General features: G+C 36.1%; 1 protein-coding gene across 11 annotated transcripts in view; it reads right to left on the bottom strand.

Annotated features, from left to right (window-relative positions):
* Positions 1-525: 525 nt before the first annotated feature.
* The window catches only part of KDM6A (lysine demethylase 6A), a 157030-nt gene continuing 138110 nt past the window's right edge, over positions 526-19445 (bottom strand). For 4 of the 11 annotated variants that reach the window (XR_004549424.1, XR_004549428.1, XR_004549427.1 and 1 more), the window contains 10 exons: positions 19227-19432; positions 16882-16946; positions 16705-16779; positions 15095-15243; positions 13972-14086; positions 12248-12435; positions 10862-11003; positions 6146-6272; positions 4724-5232; positions 526-2761 (listed from right to left, as the gene is read on the bottom strand). Coding sequence is in view for 5 of the 11 variants with exons in the window: in XM_034060174.1 (XP_033916065.1) it covers positions 4746-4802; positions 5062-5232; positions 6146-6272; positions 10862-11003; positions 12248-12435; positions 13972-14086; positions 15095-15243; positions 16705-16779; positions 16882-16946; positions 19227-19432 (1295 nt within the window). In the remaining 6 variants the exon portion in view is untranslated. Of the gene's footprint in view, positions 2762-4685; positions 5233-6145; positions 6273-10861; positions 11004-12247; positions 12436-13971; positions 14087-15094; positions 15244-16704; positions 16780-16881; positions 16947-19226; positions 19433-19445 lie in introns of all 11 variants that reach the window. The other 7 variants (XM_034060175.1, XM_034060180.1, XM_034060179.1 and 4 more) reach the window with 4 other exon arrangements.

Here is a 19445-nt window from a genome sequence, read left to right as displayed (position 1 = left end):
CACAACTCAGCTTAGGATCCCCAACTCCCCCCGCCTGCCCAACTGCTAATGCTTGGATATAACCAGGGATTCCAAATGTTCAACTTGCATCATGTGCTTCATAATTTAAGAAGCAGAAGTGCTTCATAATAACTACAATTGATAAAATATTGTAACTTGTGCTTTTTTAATAAAATGGAACAAAAGCATTCTAAATCATAGCAGCTTATAGATCAAAACTGTCCATTGGTTAGGAGCATAGTGTAATTAAGAAGTATGAAAACTGCAAAATATTAAAGCCCTGCAGCAATTCAGATTCACGACAAAACCTTCATGCAAAATGAGCAATACTGCCTGACGCTCTACCGATCTGGTCTACTTGGTCATCAGTGAAATATGAATTTTCTTCCTTGGTAACGGCACATCCTCTTTTCCAAATGGGAAGAAAGGTACAAAGCCCTTTTTGTTAGCGCACAGTAGCTCTTTCCCTAGTTAGCAAAATTGTTTTACAGCACTGAGAAACGAGGACTTTTTGTTTACCATTAGTTGAGGTAAGTTATCTTGCTTTTATTTGGGTTTAAGACTACTGTAAAGGAGTAGCTTTTCAGTTGCAGCATGGTTTGTCAAGATTACAATGTTTATGACTGCATAAAATACATAAGTAAAAAATGATGATTTGTAGAGTTTGTTATCAAGAGCTGAGACTTACATCTTTACAGAACTGCAAATACTTCCTTCCTTACTGCTAGTTGGTAATTTTGCTGGCAAGAGCATTTGTTATGATTTTCTTCAACCTCTGTACCCTTTTGTCCAACTGGTGTAAGAACTAGCAAGGAAGTCAGTTATAACTACAGTTAAACTGTTGTAACAGCATTAGACAAGCTGTACTGATTCTTCATTAAAACACCCTTCGTTTGAAGCTACAATGTAAGAGGCGATTCTTTTTGTTCAAAAGAAACTATCAGCATGCTCTGTGCCTTTAACACTTCACATTGATTACAAAAAATTTAACAATGCAATCACTAGCATACCCCACTAATGAGAAATTATGAGAAACTGTTTGATGCAGAACCTTCTGCATCAGTCAACTCTGATCGATCAGAAAGCTATCAATTTTGAAATTTAGATTTAATGCATTTTCAAGAAGCTAATGAGAAAGGAGCAACTTAAAATAAATACCATCATTAAAACTGCAAACTGTTACAATGATATATTATAAACTTGTCCTAAATAAACCTAGTGCTTCAAAAATTTACCAGTGAATTCGTATTACAAAATATGTGAAAATACAATAGAATACCACAAAACAACGTCCTTTTTCGGGGTCAACAATGACGCCAAGATGATTCAGTCTTAACGTTTTAAACTGTTAATAGAACATATTGTAATATAGAAGTTGCCATTTGGTTGAATTCTAGAGAATATCCCCACCCAAAACTCAAATTCACCTTTTTCATTCCTCCTCTAAAACTAGTGCCAAACTTCCTGTCAAAGCCAGTATTTTCTTGGAGAGCTTTAAAGTTTAGCCATTACTTATTTTCTACTACTACATTTTGGCAGCAACTATTTATTGGTCTGTTATTGCAAAAAGTGCAATTTAACAATAAACCAGTCTGAAGGTCATTCTATGTCTTGAGGATACATACCATATATTTCTTTAAAAATAATCATACTTTTGTAAGCAATACTTTACAGTAGACACCTCAAATCTACCATAGATGTAAAACTTAAAACGAGAAAAATTTAGTCTCTAAATCTTTATACACATATTTATATTCGAGTTTCTATATATATTATATATATACACAAGCACAAGAGTATATATAAAATATATATATCAGATCAAAAAAGGAACAAAAACTGGGCACTGTACATAAAATCTTTTTAAAACTCAAACAATAGAAAAACTTTAAACATTAAACAATTTTAATAAAAGTTTCTGTACAATGCTAAGCAGTTTTATTTACATATAGAAAATGTAATAGGAGTAGTGTTTGAAATTACAGAACTCCTTAAAATTTCAATGGCAGGTAATCTGGAAAAAATAACAGCATTCCATTCACAAATATTTTCAAGCAATAAATATGTATTTATAAATAGTGTAAATTTACATCAAGATTAGAAACAAAAATCACAAATCTGAAGTTTATTCCTTAGTCTATGTGCAACCCATTTATCTTTGTGACTTGGCTGTTAATTGTTTTAAATTTTATTTAGGAACCAAAAGTGTAACCGTCATGGTTTCAAAACAAGACAGAAAAACATAAAAGCAGTAAAAAAATTTATATCACCTAACTCTTCACATTAAAAAAAAAAAAAAGTTGCCCAAAGAAAGACTTAAAATTTCTAACTACCTTACAAAGAAATGACCAGCTAAGCTAGTACTTTTTCCAAGGGAAATTCTGAAGGGGAAAAATGGATGAAACCAACTCATCAGCCCAGAAACAGAGAAATACAAAAGAGGTGGTCTTCAAGTCAGTAGTCTGTATAATGTTGCCAGTTTTGTCAGATATATACAAAACATGGAATTATTTTTTTGAAGTACAGCTGGATGAGCTTTATTTGTTTTGAGTTCTGGAGTAGGAGGCAGTGCTCTCTCCTGTCCAGTTGGTTGACACTCCGCACTTGGAAGGTTGCATAGACACAGCTTTCAGCCAGCAGCCTTACGGGATAGCTACAAAAATCAGTGGTGCAGAACTGGGTCACTTCCTGAATATCAGAAAAGTTTTCATTTAATGTCCATGAAAAAATGTCAAGATGAGGAGGATGGCAATGGAGGAGCCTGAAAAAGAAAACATTAAATTACCTTTTCTACAAAGGTGTAGAACTCTGCTGTTTAACGAAAACCTGCATGAGTTATAACCATAAGAGTTTAAAGGCACAGGCACTACAGTTTTATAGGTCTGGACTCTTTCAAGTGGATACTGGCATTTTTTTCCAACTTAACTCAGATACAACGTGCATTTCATGACTACTCTGCATTAGGATTTTGCCTACACTGCAGACTGGAGTATGCTGTGGGAATGTCTGTGTTAACATGATGTGAGCTGCCAAAGTAAGTCCCACTGTGGCAGGAAAGAGCTCTGTGTGGGCTCAGTTTTGATTTATCTTAAAATATTCTAAAACAGGGATTCTCAACCTGTTTCTCAGTGGGGGAAGGACTGTCCATTTGTGGCTCTCCAAAAGCCTTCACTTCCTTCCCCCCTGCCCCCTTTACCTAAACAACTATACAGAACCCTGAAGTTCTGAAGTTAGAGATCTGTGGTAGGGATCTCAGATCCTCTCATATGAGGAGAAAGATGATTGGTTATTTTTATCATGGAAGACACCATGAGAGTGGCTCAAGAGTGAAGTAAGCTACGTGTCTTGTTCCTGCCTATTTCAGGAGACAAGGTCTAGAAGATACCCAACTATTTCCCATTACTGTACTGTCTGGCATTACCATCAAAACAGTGAATCTTTGATGGCATTTCCTTCTTTTCCTGCTCAACAGCCCTGTCATGACATGGAATCCCTTCAAGAAGCTGCTCACAGTCTTCAAAGACACTTAAATCATTATCACAGTACCCACCTATGAAGCACTAACATTAGCTGATCCCTGTTTGCTCTCAACACAGAACCTCTTTGTTAGGCCTATTGCACCTTTGCCATCTGAAATTATCTTCACCCTGTGACTTGCAACAAACCGTAACTCTTTTGTTGTCAACTTTTAGGCTATGACTCTTCTCAATTGAGACTGTAGCCCCTTTAAAAGAAATCAGCGTGCATACCAGTTTTACAGAAGGACAATTATTAATGCCCTTCAGGGCTGCAGGTACAGGTGCTTGTGGGGGACGGAACCACTCACAGGTTGAGAACCCTTGTTCTAGGGACAACATAACATTTACCTATATAATGTTATAAACACAGACAACAGAATACCCTTCCCTCTCCCCTCTTTTCCACACAAAAACGTTCTTGCCCATTTCCACTCAACTGGATGACATATCTGAGAACAGGTGGTTATTTATATGCTTTTCTATAACATCACTTTGAAATTTCTGTATTTCACCAACTGTAATGACAATGGGCTCCTAGAAGTATGAATTGAAGTTCAGCCACCTCAGGCTCTGTAGGACCAATGAAAAGAATTAAATTCAGAGGATGTGGTCCCGTACATTTGCCAGCCTCTACTGCTGAACCCTGAGGCCTTGGCTCGAAAGGTCACAACTTATCATGCTAGCATAATTACGAAGTTAACTGTCTAGACATACATTTTCTGCAGCACCTGGAAATGAATCAAAAGACACAGCCACTTCTGGGCTGTTGTATTTAATCTGACATGAAATTCTTGTAACACTTAGTCCAACGTTTGTTTCCTCTGACAGAAAGGCAAGACTTATGAGCAAAATCCAGCATCACTTTCATTGTGATTACAAACAAACCATCTTTGCCTGAAACAATGAAACCTCGGTGAAATGTTAAGACAGTTGTGCTGACATAGTTCAAAGCAGGAGGCTGCCATATATAGCAGAAAGCTATAATGGCAAAGAGGCTTTTTGCTTTAAATTGAAATGCAAAGGAGGCCCCAAGCCAAAAGACAGAACTGTTTGAGAGCATCCACTTGCTAAGCAGAAGGACAGTGCTGATTTGGGAAGGGATGGGTGGGGAAAAGGAAGGGGAAAGAAGGGGTCTGAGTGCATAGGATGCTCTGCTGCTATACTGACTTCATACCACAACCAATGTATTAGAGATGCTCTTGAACCTGGTGCTAGTTTCTCCAAGCTTCACTGTCCTGATTCTTCCCATCTCCATCTGATCCAGTTATGGTCTTCAGGTGATCTCTATTGGATTTTTAAAGCCACAACTTTATGAATTGTAACATCATACTTTTCCTGATAACTCAGTGGTTATGTTCTGCAGTAAGTTACTGTACTATTTCACATAATTCTGACTCTTCAGTGTTTTGTTCAGTAAATATCACACACAACCCATACCTCCATTTGCATCAAGTCCACAGTACTCATACAATGGAGTACCAAGACAATCTACAAGTGCTTTACAAATAATGTATTTATGCACCCACTTATTAATTTGACTTACTAATGTAAATTGATCATAGACTTGCATCAAGTCCTCCATTTTGTACTGTTCTAGCACCACAAAATTTTCCAGGTTCGTGCTTATCTTTCTTGCACAGTCTTGGCAATGTACGACATAGGTCTTTCGAGAATTGCTCTCACTAGTGACAAAAAGCAGATCAAAGACTTCCACCTATTAGACAGGAAACAGAAAGTCAACAGTTACAGTTTGATTTTTTAGAAATTAAACCATGAAACTATATTTTCTTCGAAATTTACAACCTTGACTTGCACACGCGAAGAGAAAAATTACATTTGCTCAGGGAAAATCTATCCTAAGGGTCAGGCAAGTGAAATATTCCAAACCCACTAATATTACACTTACAATGTCTGCATGAACAGCGCTGTGGGAAAGCTTCTGGTCAATACAGGCAAAGCACGATTCATACTCTGAATAGGGGCTACTCAGTAACATGGGGATTTACAACAGTTATACCCAATTTTCTTTTTTTAAATTTGTCTGCAAAAGAAGTTAATGATTTATTTCCTTACTTCTCAGTCGTGTGCCCAACCTACCCAAGAGGCTCAGTCAGAAGATGACTAGAAACTCATTCTCAGGAGGTAAGAAAACTTTACTTCCTGTTAAGCTTCATGAAAACTATTATCCAATACCTTAAAGATATTATTAACAGAAAGTAGAATTAAAAATTCCAGGAAAAAGGTAGGTCCCTGTGAAGAAAACGCACTTAGTCTCTCTTTTGGGCTGCTGACTTCTGAAAGGAAGACAGATACACCTTCAAAATGAAGCTGAGCAGACTGAATTTTATGCAGGAAGGGATAACAACTTTTTATACTAACCGAGAACTGAAAATCGACCTTGTGAGTAAAAATGCTGTGGAAGTACTGTGGAAGAGACTGCAGCCTATGTCTAGAAAAACAGCTTGATAAAGCTCTTTGGAGCCTGTACAGCATCACATATATGTGCTGTTAGTATACAGTAGATGCTGCAACTTAAAAGCAATATTAAAATAGCAACAACAGAAGACAAGACAAAATTTAAATAACTATTATAATAGCACACAAGCCCCACACATATATTTACTGACCTCACAAATGCTACAGTAATGAGCTGGCTCGTCCTTTGCTCGCCCGTGCCAGACAATCTCTTTTCCTGCAGCAATTAGAGCTTCCCTCAGTGTCTGACACTGTTTAAGAGTTCTTAACAGGCAGTACCTGTAAGCAAAACCAATTGTATATTCAGTTCTGTATTAAACTTTATAGGAAGACTCAAATAGGATTAAATTTCTTTCAACACCTTGTACCTGGAATTTCCTCTTCCTGTGCAATTTCAGAAACAGCTGTCTACTAAGAATCACTGGACTCATGACTTAGGTAGAAGTCAAACTACATGATTATGGACCTTTCAGTACTGCCCCTGGCCTTGCAAACAGACTTTATGTTTTCATTTTTGACTGGAATGCATGGATGCTCTTTTTTTAAGCACAATACAACGTCGTTTTGGAAAGCAATTAATGTATTTTATTTTGAGCAATGAGTTCATTATCAAAAAGACAGTTCAAACTGCTAAGTTCAAACTCTTTACATTTTGTGTACATGACTACAGCCTAATCCAAAGAACTGCTTTAACTTACATCCTAAAAACCCTATTACTCCCTCAGCACTACTAGACTTTCAGTTACCGCAAGCCTTGACAGGTATAACTTTACATACAGTGTAAGTAAAATCCTTTTAAAAATGAAAGATAGAATATTTTCTTCCATGTAGAACAAAAAAAAGAATAGGTATTAGAAAAATTAGTCCCTTCATAAAAAAAAAAGAAAGAAATGAAGACAAAAACTGGTCAAATGTCAAACTCAAATCAACAACTCCAAGTTCCCCTGCAAAACCCCAATTTTATCTTTACAGTTTTATACAGTTCTCTTCTGTACTAGAAAAATCTAACTTGTTTTCTAGCACTGAGTTACATACGTTCTCTAAAAAGAAGCTGGCAAAGTAGGTCGCCAGATTTCTAAATTACAATGTGATTTACGGTAATTTTTAGCTTTCAGCTATCCTGTTTATTTGAGTTGCAGCCTTTGCAGCCTTTAATCTTCTCCTCCACAGGGTGGTTATGTTACATGCTCATTAGATGCAACAGGAAGACTGAAAAAATGTAAGGGGAATAATAAACACTGGACAGAAAACAAAGTGCTCAAGAGTTCTATCGAAATATTTTCAAACTTGATCCTTCTCCTATTTTAAAGCCTTAAAGACGTAATATATAAATCTGTATTAAAGAAAAATAAAAAAGTTTCTTTCATGTGTTTCCAGGTAGTTAACAGAATCTTAGGCTTACTTTAAGATACTCCCCTCTTGATATTTTCCACATCAATCTTAACTCAAACCAAGCCTATGGCTTCATTAATACCCTTACTGTAAGAATAATGCAAAAATGAAAGCATGTTTCTGTACCAAACATCATGTTTTCATATACCAAAATTGAAGAGAACTGAACAGCTCATCAAGCTGTAAACTGTATGACTAAATCACGTCCAGTCAAATTCAAGTATTTAAGTACAATTTAAAATGGACATCAGGAAGATGTCCTGATTTATTCTAGAAGAGCAGTAAGAAACCTGTTTGAATAGTCAGATCCAGTAAAACTTTTAGAACTGTGGAGACCATCCCAATGGCAATGCAAAATTGAACTCTTTATACCTTTCAGTAATGTATCTTCCCTACTGAATCCAAAATGTATTTTATCTGGCTTCATGATTTTGTAAAAATCCTTTCTCCCATGTCATGTTCTTTTACGTTCCTAGAACTATTTTTGTAAAAGAACTTGGTATTTCAGTTACTCTGGAATTAATTTTTTAAGCCTTTATTACAATGTTCGTACTACCTCTAAAATTTTTCTCTTCCTCAGATACATTTTTAAAAGTCCTTCTAGCTTCCACCTGAGAGGCCTGCAGTTATTTTTTTCTTTTCTTGAGGGTCCCTCAGTCAAGTTTTACATCATTTTGTCTGCCTGTGGTCCTGCTCATGATTCTACTGTTAATATCTTTAAAAAAATCTCATGAGGAAAGCTTCAGTTTTTGCTCTTTTATCTAGCAAGAGAGCACTGAATTGCACATTAACTAATGTGTAAGGAGATTTCAGATTTCTTCCAAAAGCAAAGTCTCCTATTATTCTTTTCCCTAGTGCTATTCTATCTCTTTTAATCATTTACCCGCTTCCTGATATTTATATGTATCCTTGAATTTATTTTTTCTGTAGGGGTTCCTTTCACATAACCAAGTAAGACATATTTGTATTTATCTTTCACACTGGAATTACAAACTACTTTTTATCATTTTCTAAGAGCTATATTCTTTTGTACTATTCTGATACCTAAAAAGCCTCAGAGACAGAAGTCAAACTGCCTGAAGACTTCAGATATCTTCAATGTGCAATTTTAGATACAGACTCTGTATTTGGCAAGAAGATGACAGCTGTGCCACTGATACATTTTTTTCCTGGTGACAAATGAGAAGTCAGCCATTCAAGATTAATTCAACCAGCTGTATCAGAAATCACTATCTCTTAAGTGTTTTTATACACCTGTGTGCATACACACATATGTATATGTAATATAAACACAAATTTCTCTATTTCGTATATAGCAAAATCCAGGAAAAAGTGGACAGCAGCTACTTGCTAGCTGGTGCTATTTTCCTGCAGACAAGCAGTCCACAGGAAAGTTATGCATGAAGATTTATACATTTCCAGGACGCTTAAAAAGCCAAGATCAGATACTGACTAGACTGTGTATTCTGGTGACACCTATTTCTAGGAACAGCTGTACCATGATTTAGAGGTTGCCACAATGAAGAAGTTTTCTCATGTCACTGCTACTAGATGTATTTAACTAGAGCTCATCATTGGGTCTACCTTTTGCACACATAGCACAGTACGTGGGATTTGGCTGACAGCTAACTTGGATGGAAGACTTAATCCAAGTAAACTGGAAATGGTATCAGTAGACTGGAAAACACAAACGCATGCAAGACCTAATTTTGTATCCACTCCTTAAGCATCTGTGTTTATTTGTAAGCTACACCTTAAATTTAGGTGTCTTATTAGAAATGGCTGAGCTGCTGTCAGCCAGCAAGATCACAGGAAATTACCATGTTGTCTTCTGTGTTTCTTCACAATATTGTAAGCAACTCTCTTGGAAAAGGATGCTATGCTCAGTCATGTTTTCTCTTTTTAAACCTGAACCACGGCAAAAGCCCCCAAACTTGTGCAAAAGCAAAATACAGGTGGCTGAAATATCAAAATCATACTTCGCCAAAAACATTCTAGAACTGCTCCGGGCTTTAGAACAGATGCCTGCTGGGCTTGGGAAGATATATAAAGATAATTGTGAAATATGTTTGTGCTGTGGGTTTTTTTGGTGGCTTTTTTTTTTAATGGACATTTTGGCTTCCTCCCTCCCACACCCTGCTTCTTTTCCCCCCATTTCTCACTATATCTCTTCAGTTTCTTCTCTCCCTTCTAAGACACTATGAATCTGAACACTAATAGCTTATTTGAAGAGGCAGGACAGTCAAGCATTCAGCAAAGATTTTCTCTACTCTAGATATTAGTTATTAGATTTTAAATCCTTAAAAATCCTTTAGATTTTATTCAGATAAAATGTTATTCCAAAATCCAGCTTTGCAGTGACTACAAATTTGTCTTAAACTTCCAACATTCTTGGTTCTTACATTATCATTTTACCAGTTCTACTATTCTGCAATACAGATGTTCAAGCCTAAAATAAAATGCTGCTGTAAAAGGTATCTCACTCAGATGTCATCAATAAATCCTACTGGGGATAAAAAGAAATTCTTTTTCATTGCCCTTTTTTGCATGTTAACCCACACTTTTTTTTAAAGGTCCACTTCAAGCCAGATTAAAAAAGGATTCAATTCTTGTGGATCCAGTATGCTGATAATATTGAAGACATGCTCAGGCTAGAAGCTCCTTTGTCAAGGCTTAAGGAAACCGGAGTGCTGCTACCAGAGTATTCTCATGATGAGTAATTTGCTTTGGAAATAATTCCCCACTTTTTTTAGGACAAACCTATGATATATTGTGAACTGTTCATTCATCCCTCAGTCTAGGTATCATGGTGCTGCAACATGAAATATGCAGTATTTGCTTGAAGTTGCACTATTTGAAGAAAATTACTAAAGATGCTCCAAGCCTGGAATATTCCTGCATTTTGGAGTATGCACCTAAAAAATGTCACTAAACTCAATTATCATTTTGCACATCAATTCATTGTTTAAAAGAAAAAGCAAAGGGTAGGAGGCTTTCAAATTCCTACTTGACTCTATTTAAAGCATTTATACTGAATCTCCAAAAGAGTGAATGTGAGCACTAACTAGAGGTTTTAGAAATATAAAGTTTAACTTTGCTGTAAAAATGACTAAACACTCTAGTGTATTTGGGTTGATGACCAGGTGTTTTTTTTTTCCTTACAGTAAGTAATCTGAACAGCTTTTGTCATCTAATTCAATCTGTAAACTGCTGCACAAAGGCTATGGCATATTTAACAAGAAAGTTAATTATATCACTCTGAAGCTGTGCAACAATAACATTAATTAAAACATAGTAAAATTCGTAATATCTTGATTCTTTGAAAAACAGAATATAAACCAAATCTGGCTTGATTCTCAGGAACAGAAGTCTTATTAATCCTTATAATTCTTATAAAGGACTACTTACAAATCAATTACTGTTTTATGCTTGAAGAGTAAAAGGGTACAGTAAATGTTCAAATAAATAAAACTTACTTTATCATTTCAAAAAGCTTTGGATCTGAGACCTTGATATTTCGAGCCATATTCCATGAAAGATGAACCATGGGTACTATGGACTTAACACTCTGCAGTTTATTCCACTCGTACCGTTCCACTGCCAATTTATATTGACAGGCTGTACAAAAACAAAATTTCAGACACAATTAGTGAAATTAAAAAATAAGTATCAACTGCAGCCAAAATAACTTGATTATAATTCAAATTTATATCTTTTAAGGCTATATCTTTTAATGACCCATTCATTCCAACTAGACTTGAATTCTACAGAATTTCTTTTCCAGAGTGCATTTACGATGCTAAAGAACACACAATACCACAGCAGCAACAACTATCAATAAAAAGAAGTTACTGACAAGTGTTCAATTTCTGTGATGAACATAAAGCAATATTTCAAAAAGGGTTACTTAATACATTTTCAAATACAGCACATGAAAAACAAATGGCCTGAACTTGAAATATCTGCATCTCTATTCACTCTATCGTAATTTTACAATGCTGTAGTATATAATTTGTCTTGAAAATGAAGACTACACTTTGAGAGATCTGTTACAATGGGTCAAATTTTTTCATTCTGCAGCCTACTCACCCCACCCTTTTAAAAGAAATGTTTGGCAAAATTTACTGCCGCTGAATATGTGAGCTCTGTTATCAGTCAGCCTTACAATCCTGGATATATTAGTTATTGCACCATCATGAAATGAAGACAAACCTTAAAACTCTTAAGAAAACAAGGGGTTTTGGAAGTATGTTCTTCAAATGATTCACAATCATTTTGCTGAAAAATTTCCCTTCATTCTCACATCTAAAAACTTTTCAAGATCATGGTTCAAAACTAAAGACTTCTAGAGCAGTAAGTGTGAAAATCCTAATATTCCTTTATTAACAAAATTTTACAACTGCTCCAATTTCCTGATGATTTCACTCGAGAGCAATTAGGTATCCACCGTCCCCACAAAGTTAGGACTGCACAAATCCTTAAATTTATATGCAATCTGTAGTGCAGTCTGCTGGGCAGAACAAATTTTAAGAAGAAAAGCTAAGAAATGGCCTATGAGAGAGAGTATGAATTCAATATAAACATTTTGTTCTGCTAGGGTTTGCTATGCAGCTGTTAATTTTTACAAGCACATTAAAGAACAAGCGCAAAGACTGCATTCTTGCTGCCCCCTCTTACCAGCAGAATTATTTAAAGCTTCAACACATCATGTTTTAAAGTACAGTACGGTTGTGGGCTTTTTGTTGTTTTTTTTTTTAATCTAGTAAAACATTGTATATTAGTAAGAAATGGTAGGTTCCATGGCGTAAGTAGTATCCTATCACCTAATTATAGAGTTCAGCACAGGCACTATTCAGCCATACCTGTAAGAGGGCCAACATTCCATGCAATGTTGTTGCACCAGCCAATAGCCTGAACCCAATGAACAGTGCCAGCATTTATCCACACCAAATCCCCGGGTCTTTGAATAAACCTATAAACTGGGACATTGGCTTCATACAAGTCTTCCAAGTTTGGCCACCATGATCCCATTAGAAAATTCATATTATTCCTGAAACAACAAGAAAAATGAAGACTTCAGCATTTATCAGCAAACAGTGATACTTCAATGAAATTACCTGTAAAAACTGATCACCATGATAAACACTTGCTGCATCTAATCAGTGACCCAGGAGGACCAGTCAAAAGGAAAATTTAATCTATACAATTCCTGATCCTAATTCCACATTTCATATCCTGCAATATATTAAAACACTAAACCATCTAGCTTCCATATGAAGTCAGTTTATGGCTTCCAGTTATGTTCTATTTTCTATTTCCCAGTATTTTATTAATGCTGAGGCAGAAAAATCATTGTCAGATCTAGTGTGACACTGGTGCCAAATACTGCACTTTTGACCAGTGACTGATTTCATATACAGACCATACCAGCTCTTAAGAATACTTTCAATTTTGAACAATGCCAACCATGAACTCCTACTGTCAGTGTATGCATGTGAAGCTTATCCACACAAGCAACCCCTTAGCACCATCTCAACTGTGATTCAAAGGTGTGTGCTACATTCAGCCAAGAAATGTTGACCCTCCTGAGAAGTACTGAAGAAACACCTCCATATGGATTTCCTAAGGATTAACTCTTCCACTATGGTTATGTAAAATTCACATTTCTCTCCTATCCTTATCCCAATTTTATACTGCTTTTATACTGCACCATGAGAGATCATTCATAATTCAAAGTTTTCAAGAAAGACAATTCAGTGCTTCTATCAGGCACTCTAGCCATTTTATGAGGTTACCAAGATATTAGATTCTCTGTCACCGTCAAAGGCCAGTATCATGAGGGTAAAAGCCATGTTGTCATCAGAGACATTGCAATTGAATCAGTGGAATTACAATTTTGAGATGGCTAATCTTTGTACAAGTAGATGAAATAAGAACAGTTGACAGCAGACAGGCAGAAGATAAAGAGTTCAGAGACACTGAGATGAATTTGCAGAGATCTGGAAAAGCTCTGAAGAAATGTCAAGTGCTTACTCCAGTTTTAACTGGGCGAGAAACAAAAAATTCTCCTGTAAGATCAGCTTCAGAGGCTACGGTTTGAGTACTAGCATGATAAGGGGACACAATTCCTCCTCCTTTTTGTTTTCTTTTTGGAGGGTGCATGTGCAGGCACATAGAAACCCCAATATTGGAGTGTCTCCCTGACCGTGAGAGCACCTCAACTTCCTCAAGCAAGCTACAAATATGGCAAAGCATGCCATGACACCTCCTGGCCTCTGAGTAAACTAAACCCTCCCTCTAGATGCAGCAAGAAACCATGCCAAAATACCAACGTACACCATGTACATGAAACATAATTAATGATTAACAGCATGCATCACCAGGAAAATACTCCATCACTCCCCAGAAGACCAAAACAAACTTCCAACTCTAGATTTTGCGTTTTGACTTATCTTAAAGTACTTTTCTGACTACATGGAAACACCATAAAATAATGTCCACTTAAAACACCCCCAGTAACCTCCTCCCATTATGTCTGAGAAAAGCACAGAGAACTTGACAGAAACAAACAGCACACCCAGCTTACTTTTCACAGAAGTCATTCATGACACCCCAGTAGCTTTCAGGGACAACAAACCATTCACAGTCACCTGGACCAATATTTATGTTTACTGAACAAAAGTTGTTATTTTCCTGATGACCTGAAATGTAGAAAAAAATAAACACTTTATGTAAGACTGATCTGTCAAAGTAACACTATGAAAATGCACAGCTACTATCATGAAACCCCCTATATCACAGTTCAAGTACTTGTACAGATTTTTTTATGACATGCACACTATTTAGGTACTTCATAGTGTTAAGAAATGCAATTAAGCTATGAGTGACAAGAAAATTCTGCTTTTGTTAGTTTGTGGGAAATGAGAAATTGGAGCTATCGATCTTGTGAATCTGACCAATATTTCAGCAGTTCCCTTTCTGTAGAAATAAATGCTTCAAGATACTAAAGCTTAGATTTTGTCTTTTATGATAGCTCTTGACAGTCCCAGTCAGGAGCAAAACTTTGTGACTCCAGGCACTAAACAGACAAGTAGTAAGTAAATCTTTCTGAAAGAGCTTTCAAAATCAATGTAGAAATGCCAGCGTTTTATCTTCTTTTGACAGCTTGAAAACTAAGCTATAATCCCTAGTGGAATTTTCTGAAGTTGTACTTCAGAAAAAACAAATGCTGAAATTTAGTCCAGATCCTTTAAGTCTCAGTTCAGTGTCCTAACACAGCACTATTCAGTATGGAGGGTTGAGTCCTATCCTCAGCCAGTAAGGAATCTGAAAAGCAAAAGTGTACCGATTTCTATGATCGCACAAGACCTACTTTGGAAACCTATAAAAACTTTCAATGCATATAGACTACAAGTAATGTCCAATTATATAAACCCATCTTCTTTTTTCCCCTTAAAGAATCCAGTACTGCGTGCAAGACATTAGTATGGTAATTACCTAACATTGCAGAAATCCAGGAATTTCCACTATGAGGTAATTTAGTACTTCATATGTGCAGAGTTCAGTTAAACAAGACACTAAAAAAATACTGAGTTTGTACAATTCCATCACATTTAGGCATGCTGTAAGATATGGAAATCTGCAGTGCAGTTAAATCAATACCACAGCAGGAGAACCTTATTTTTTTCATGCTAAGGTATTATACTCACCTGGTGTTCTGCTTCCTGGAACCTTCATGTACAGCTGCACTGTATTCATGCCCAGGATGGTATGACCAACATGGCTTAGAAGATTTCCTGCTGATACCACACGTACAAAAGCAGGAAGTTTTGTCAGTTCATGGAGTTGCAACTTCCACCTGCAGCAAAATAGCAAATTGACAAACTATGAATCCCTAAAACTCTTGAAAGAGTTTGGGAAATAGAAACATTTTCAAAAAAAATGTTAGCATAGGAGATAAAGGAACAGACAACCCAGTGCCATATAACTTAGCATCTAGTAAGAGGGAAACTGAGACAGTGCAGTATCCCTACTTGACAGTTACCAAATTTAAATGTGCTGAAAGCCAGGGTGGCTGGATTCACTCTCAAAGTTAGCCACTCTGCTGCTATACTGCCAGGAAAATCTGCTTGCAATTTACACCTCTGTGTACATCCTTTCCAAGTGAAAACAGAGCTGTACTCTCCCCACACTCATGCCAGCCAGTCAGAAACTGTTAACCATGCTTTCAAGAGCCAAATGATATGATGCTACAACATATGTCAAGAAGCCTGTCTAAACACATCCTACCCTGTGCACACAGTTGCTGTGGCCAAGAAGGTAACAACATGCACGTGCTACAGAACTGAATACTTGCATTAAGAAAAACAGATCTTCAAACACAAAAATCCCAGAACTTTAGCGTAGATCTCTGAAATGTCACCCAGGTTTATGTTACACAATTTCAGAATTGTGGTAATATTTAGAAGTATTTTGACAGTTGAGTGGACAGATTCTTCTTGTTCTAATAACTGAAGTAGATCCGAAATTTTGTACTCCAGCTGGTGGGACTGGCAGCCCAGACGTGCTGGATCTTTTATGGAAATATATACTAACTAGAGATTGAACCAAATAAAAAATTATTACTGGTTACTAAAACCAGGCTCTCAGAGTATTTCTAGTACCTCCTGATGTTTTCCTGAGCTACCTTCATCTACTCTCAGAAGGATATACAGCCCAAAGAATTCTCTATTCCCTTTTTTCTGAGGGAGAGGTATCATGGTTTAGCCAGAGGTAAGTACTGGTCTGGTTTTTACTACATATTTTAAGCCCTGTTCCTGGATAGAGAAGCAAGAGCTAAGAAGAAGTGGAAACAGAAAGGATGACAGTAGGAAAAAAAGGAAACAGAACCAAAATAACAAAATCCAGGCAAACAAATAAAAACCCAAAAGCCCAAACCCTTTAAACTTAAAATTTCTGTGCGAAGACTTAACACTTGGTATTATGAGATGTAATTAAGGTTGTAAGCAAACAATTTAAAGCCTCAGAATGAAAAAAGGAATGTACAAGAAGGAAGAATAGTAAGAACAGTTTCTGATGGATGTTTAAGTTCAAAGATCCTGGAAAAAAGAAAAGCTTGGAAAGCGATTTTAGTGGAGAAGGACTCATAGCAACAGTTTAAAGACCAAAGGTAAGAATTTCATTGTGAAAATGGGGTGTGCAACTGGAACTGGGTTTATCAGCTGACTGACTGAAATCTGAGCAGAACACACTAGTCTTCCAGAAGGAGCATAATATCATAGAATACCACTGTGACCAGGAGAAACTGTAATCAACTTACTTCTTGTCATCTGACAGGTCAATGTTGGTCCCAAACTTGATTGTTTTGAAAGGTCCTCTTCTCCTCCTCCCAGAGCTGTGCATATAAAAAAATGTAACAGGTGAATGTGAAAATGGGAATTATGTAAATAACCACAGAAAACCAACTACAAAATTATCACAGTTATACCACACTTACTTATCAGAAGATGTGGATTCATTATCTGAGTGGTCCTTGTGGTGACTCTTCTTCTCATTTTCCTCCTATAAAATGCAATTGTGGAAAAGTTGGGTTTTTTTAATCTATATAAATATACAGAAAAGCAAGGATATGTACATATACATAAAATATACAGGTATGAGTACTTTCAACATGCTGGTACGATCCTTAAAATATCTGTATCTGCGATTTTATGTCATTATTACTGTTGAGAAAGAAAAAGTTATTAGTCAAAAGCCATTGCAAAAAATTCTGAATGGGTGCAAATTCAGTGAAGCTAAGGCCAGGGCAACAGAAAATATCTACATTGTAAATATTTCTATTAGCCTTCATTACAGTTGCAAATGACTGCACTGGTTTGCATTGCTATGCAGGTGAACATGAATCCAATCTATAGAAATACTGTTAACTTCTTCAGACTAGAACATTTACCTTCCAGCAGGTATCCCAACAGGAAACTAGGATGACTAATATTTATAAAATTGATTTTATAAAATCCATTATGTAAGATCTTTTGAATTTTTCATAGCCATATGCTATTTTAGCACTGCATTAGGACCATGACTAGTGAAAAAATAAATCTAACTAATATTGAATGATGTCACTTAATCTTTTGAGCCGAGTGCACTCAAAACCTTTTTCTAAAGACTCCTTTTTCGGCAAGTATATAGAAGGAAAAAGAATAAGACAAAAAGAAGGAATGAACTGCCTGGAGGCTATCCAAAGATCTAGGGTTTTGAATGGGATTGCTGTTAAATCTCAAAGTGCCCTATGTACCTGAGAAAGTCCTATTCATCCTTTGAATGAAGGACAAAGAGGAACAAAAAAGAACCTCGCGATGACGGATTTATCAAATACTTCAAGACATGTTAGAAAAGCAATGTAACAGTTGCCAGAGGAATGAAAAAAAAAAAAGGATCACTTAGGGCAAGCCAAGAGGATTGTGTCTGTAGAAAGAAGAGACAAAGCTTTCATTTGAACACTATGAAAAGTCACCTAAGGACAGGCATAAGCAGTGTTAGACAAATGACACATGTAAATTGTACATTTTCTTTCTCATTTGCAAGGGAAAAATTAAAATAATAATTCTGAAAATTATTTTATATATGGCATTTTTAACACTAATTTCTAACAGAGAAAGAAAGGAATCACTTTTTGGTGCAAATCCAAAGCTAAGGCTTTCCTGCTGACAAGCTGGAATGTGATCAGTTGAGTACATTATCAAACTTGTATATATATATATATGTATAATGTTCCAGAGAAGTAATGCTCTGGAACAATGTACAAGAATACTAGACTGGTGTAAGTGTTCAAGAGGCACCAGAAAACTTTAGTCGATATCCCACTTAAATTTATAACTACTGCAAAGGAACAAAAAGCCTATTTATGTCCCAATCTCTTGATTACTTCAGTGGCCCCCCAACTTCCCAATGGTATTTCCGTTTCTTTTCCTCATCCTGTATCAGTCTTGCTCAAAACCTAGTAACTACCTTCCCTTCTCTTCAATGACTGATTATTTTCTTCATTTCTGATCTTTTTCTCCAATGCATGAAGTTTAAATTCAGAATTTCGTTCCTTTCTTACTGAAACCACTGCTGCTTCTGTGAAAACTGCAATAGATAATTCCCCACACTGGCATTCTCCCCGTTTTCTAACAACTAGAATAACTTTGTGCCTTAGTTCCACCTTAGCCTAAAATCAGGTAACTTAAGCTTCTGAGAAATGTCCACAGCTAATTCCAATGATGTGCTCACTAACTTCAGCAAAAATACTAAAAAGTAATAAATAACATTTCAAGTATTTCACTCTGTCACGTAAGTTTAACAACTTTTAAACTAAATAGAAATGGTTATGTTTGGAAACAAAGACAAGTGTGAGTGCAAGCTTCTTAAGCCACATCCAAGTTCATTCAGGATACTATGAAGCACAAAGAAATCTGATTTATGTGACTTGAAATCATAAATTTAGAAGCAATACAAGTTGTTTTGTTTTGGAAACAAACAAACAAACAAAAGGCAACTTAAATTCTCACTATTTTAATACAGATATTGACATTATTATACAAAAGCTTAAGCTAACAAGCTTTTAAAGTATGCAACTGCTAGAAGTTTTATACTGAAAAAATGAAGTTTTACATTAAGCATTTGTGAGGAAAGTTCTATCCTATTTGACCCTCTATTCAAAACAAATTTTGTAAATTTACCCGTGCTCTTCATGCTAATGGAAATGTCTCCTTTTCCTTAACAGATTCCATTTGTTTTCTATGGTTCCAGACTTAGTATACAGTTTGTAAATTAAAACTTAAATAATAACAATGGCCTTACCCTTAAAGACTCCTGGAATGAGGAGGCCTGGTACTGTGCATATTTAGCAATTGTTGTATGTGATCTACTGCTTTCACAACGCCAAATTTTCTTTGTTCCAGTGGGGTCCCAGTTTTCATCTGCTGGCTGCAGTAGCTGTGTTCTTACTTCTACTATGTGTTCATTATTTGCTTCTACCAATGTCTTTGTAGAGAAGAGTCCTAGGTCTAATAAATAGGA

This window comes from Melopsittacus undulatus, chromosome 2, assembly GCF_012275295.1.
Source record: "Melopsittacus undulatus isolate bMelUnd1 chromosome 2, bMelUnd1.mat.Z, whole genome shotgun sequence".
Lineage (NCBI taxonomy): Eukaryota > Metazoa > Chordata > Aves > Psittaciformes > Psittaculidae > Melopsittacus > Melopsittacus undulatus.
The sequence above is the reverse complement of the archived record's forward strand: the minus strand, read 5'-3'. Positions and strand labels throughout refer to the sequence as shown.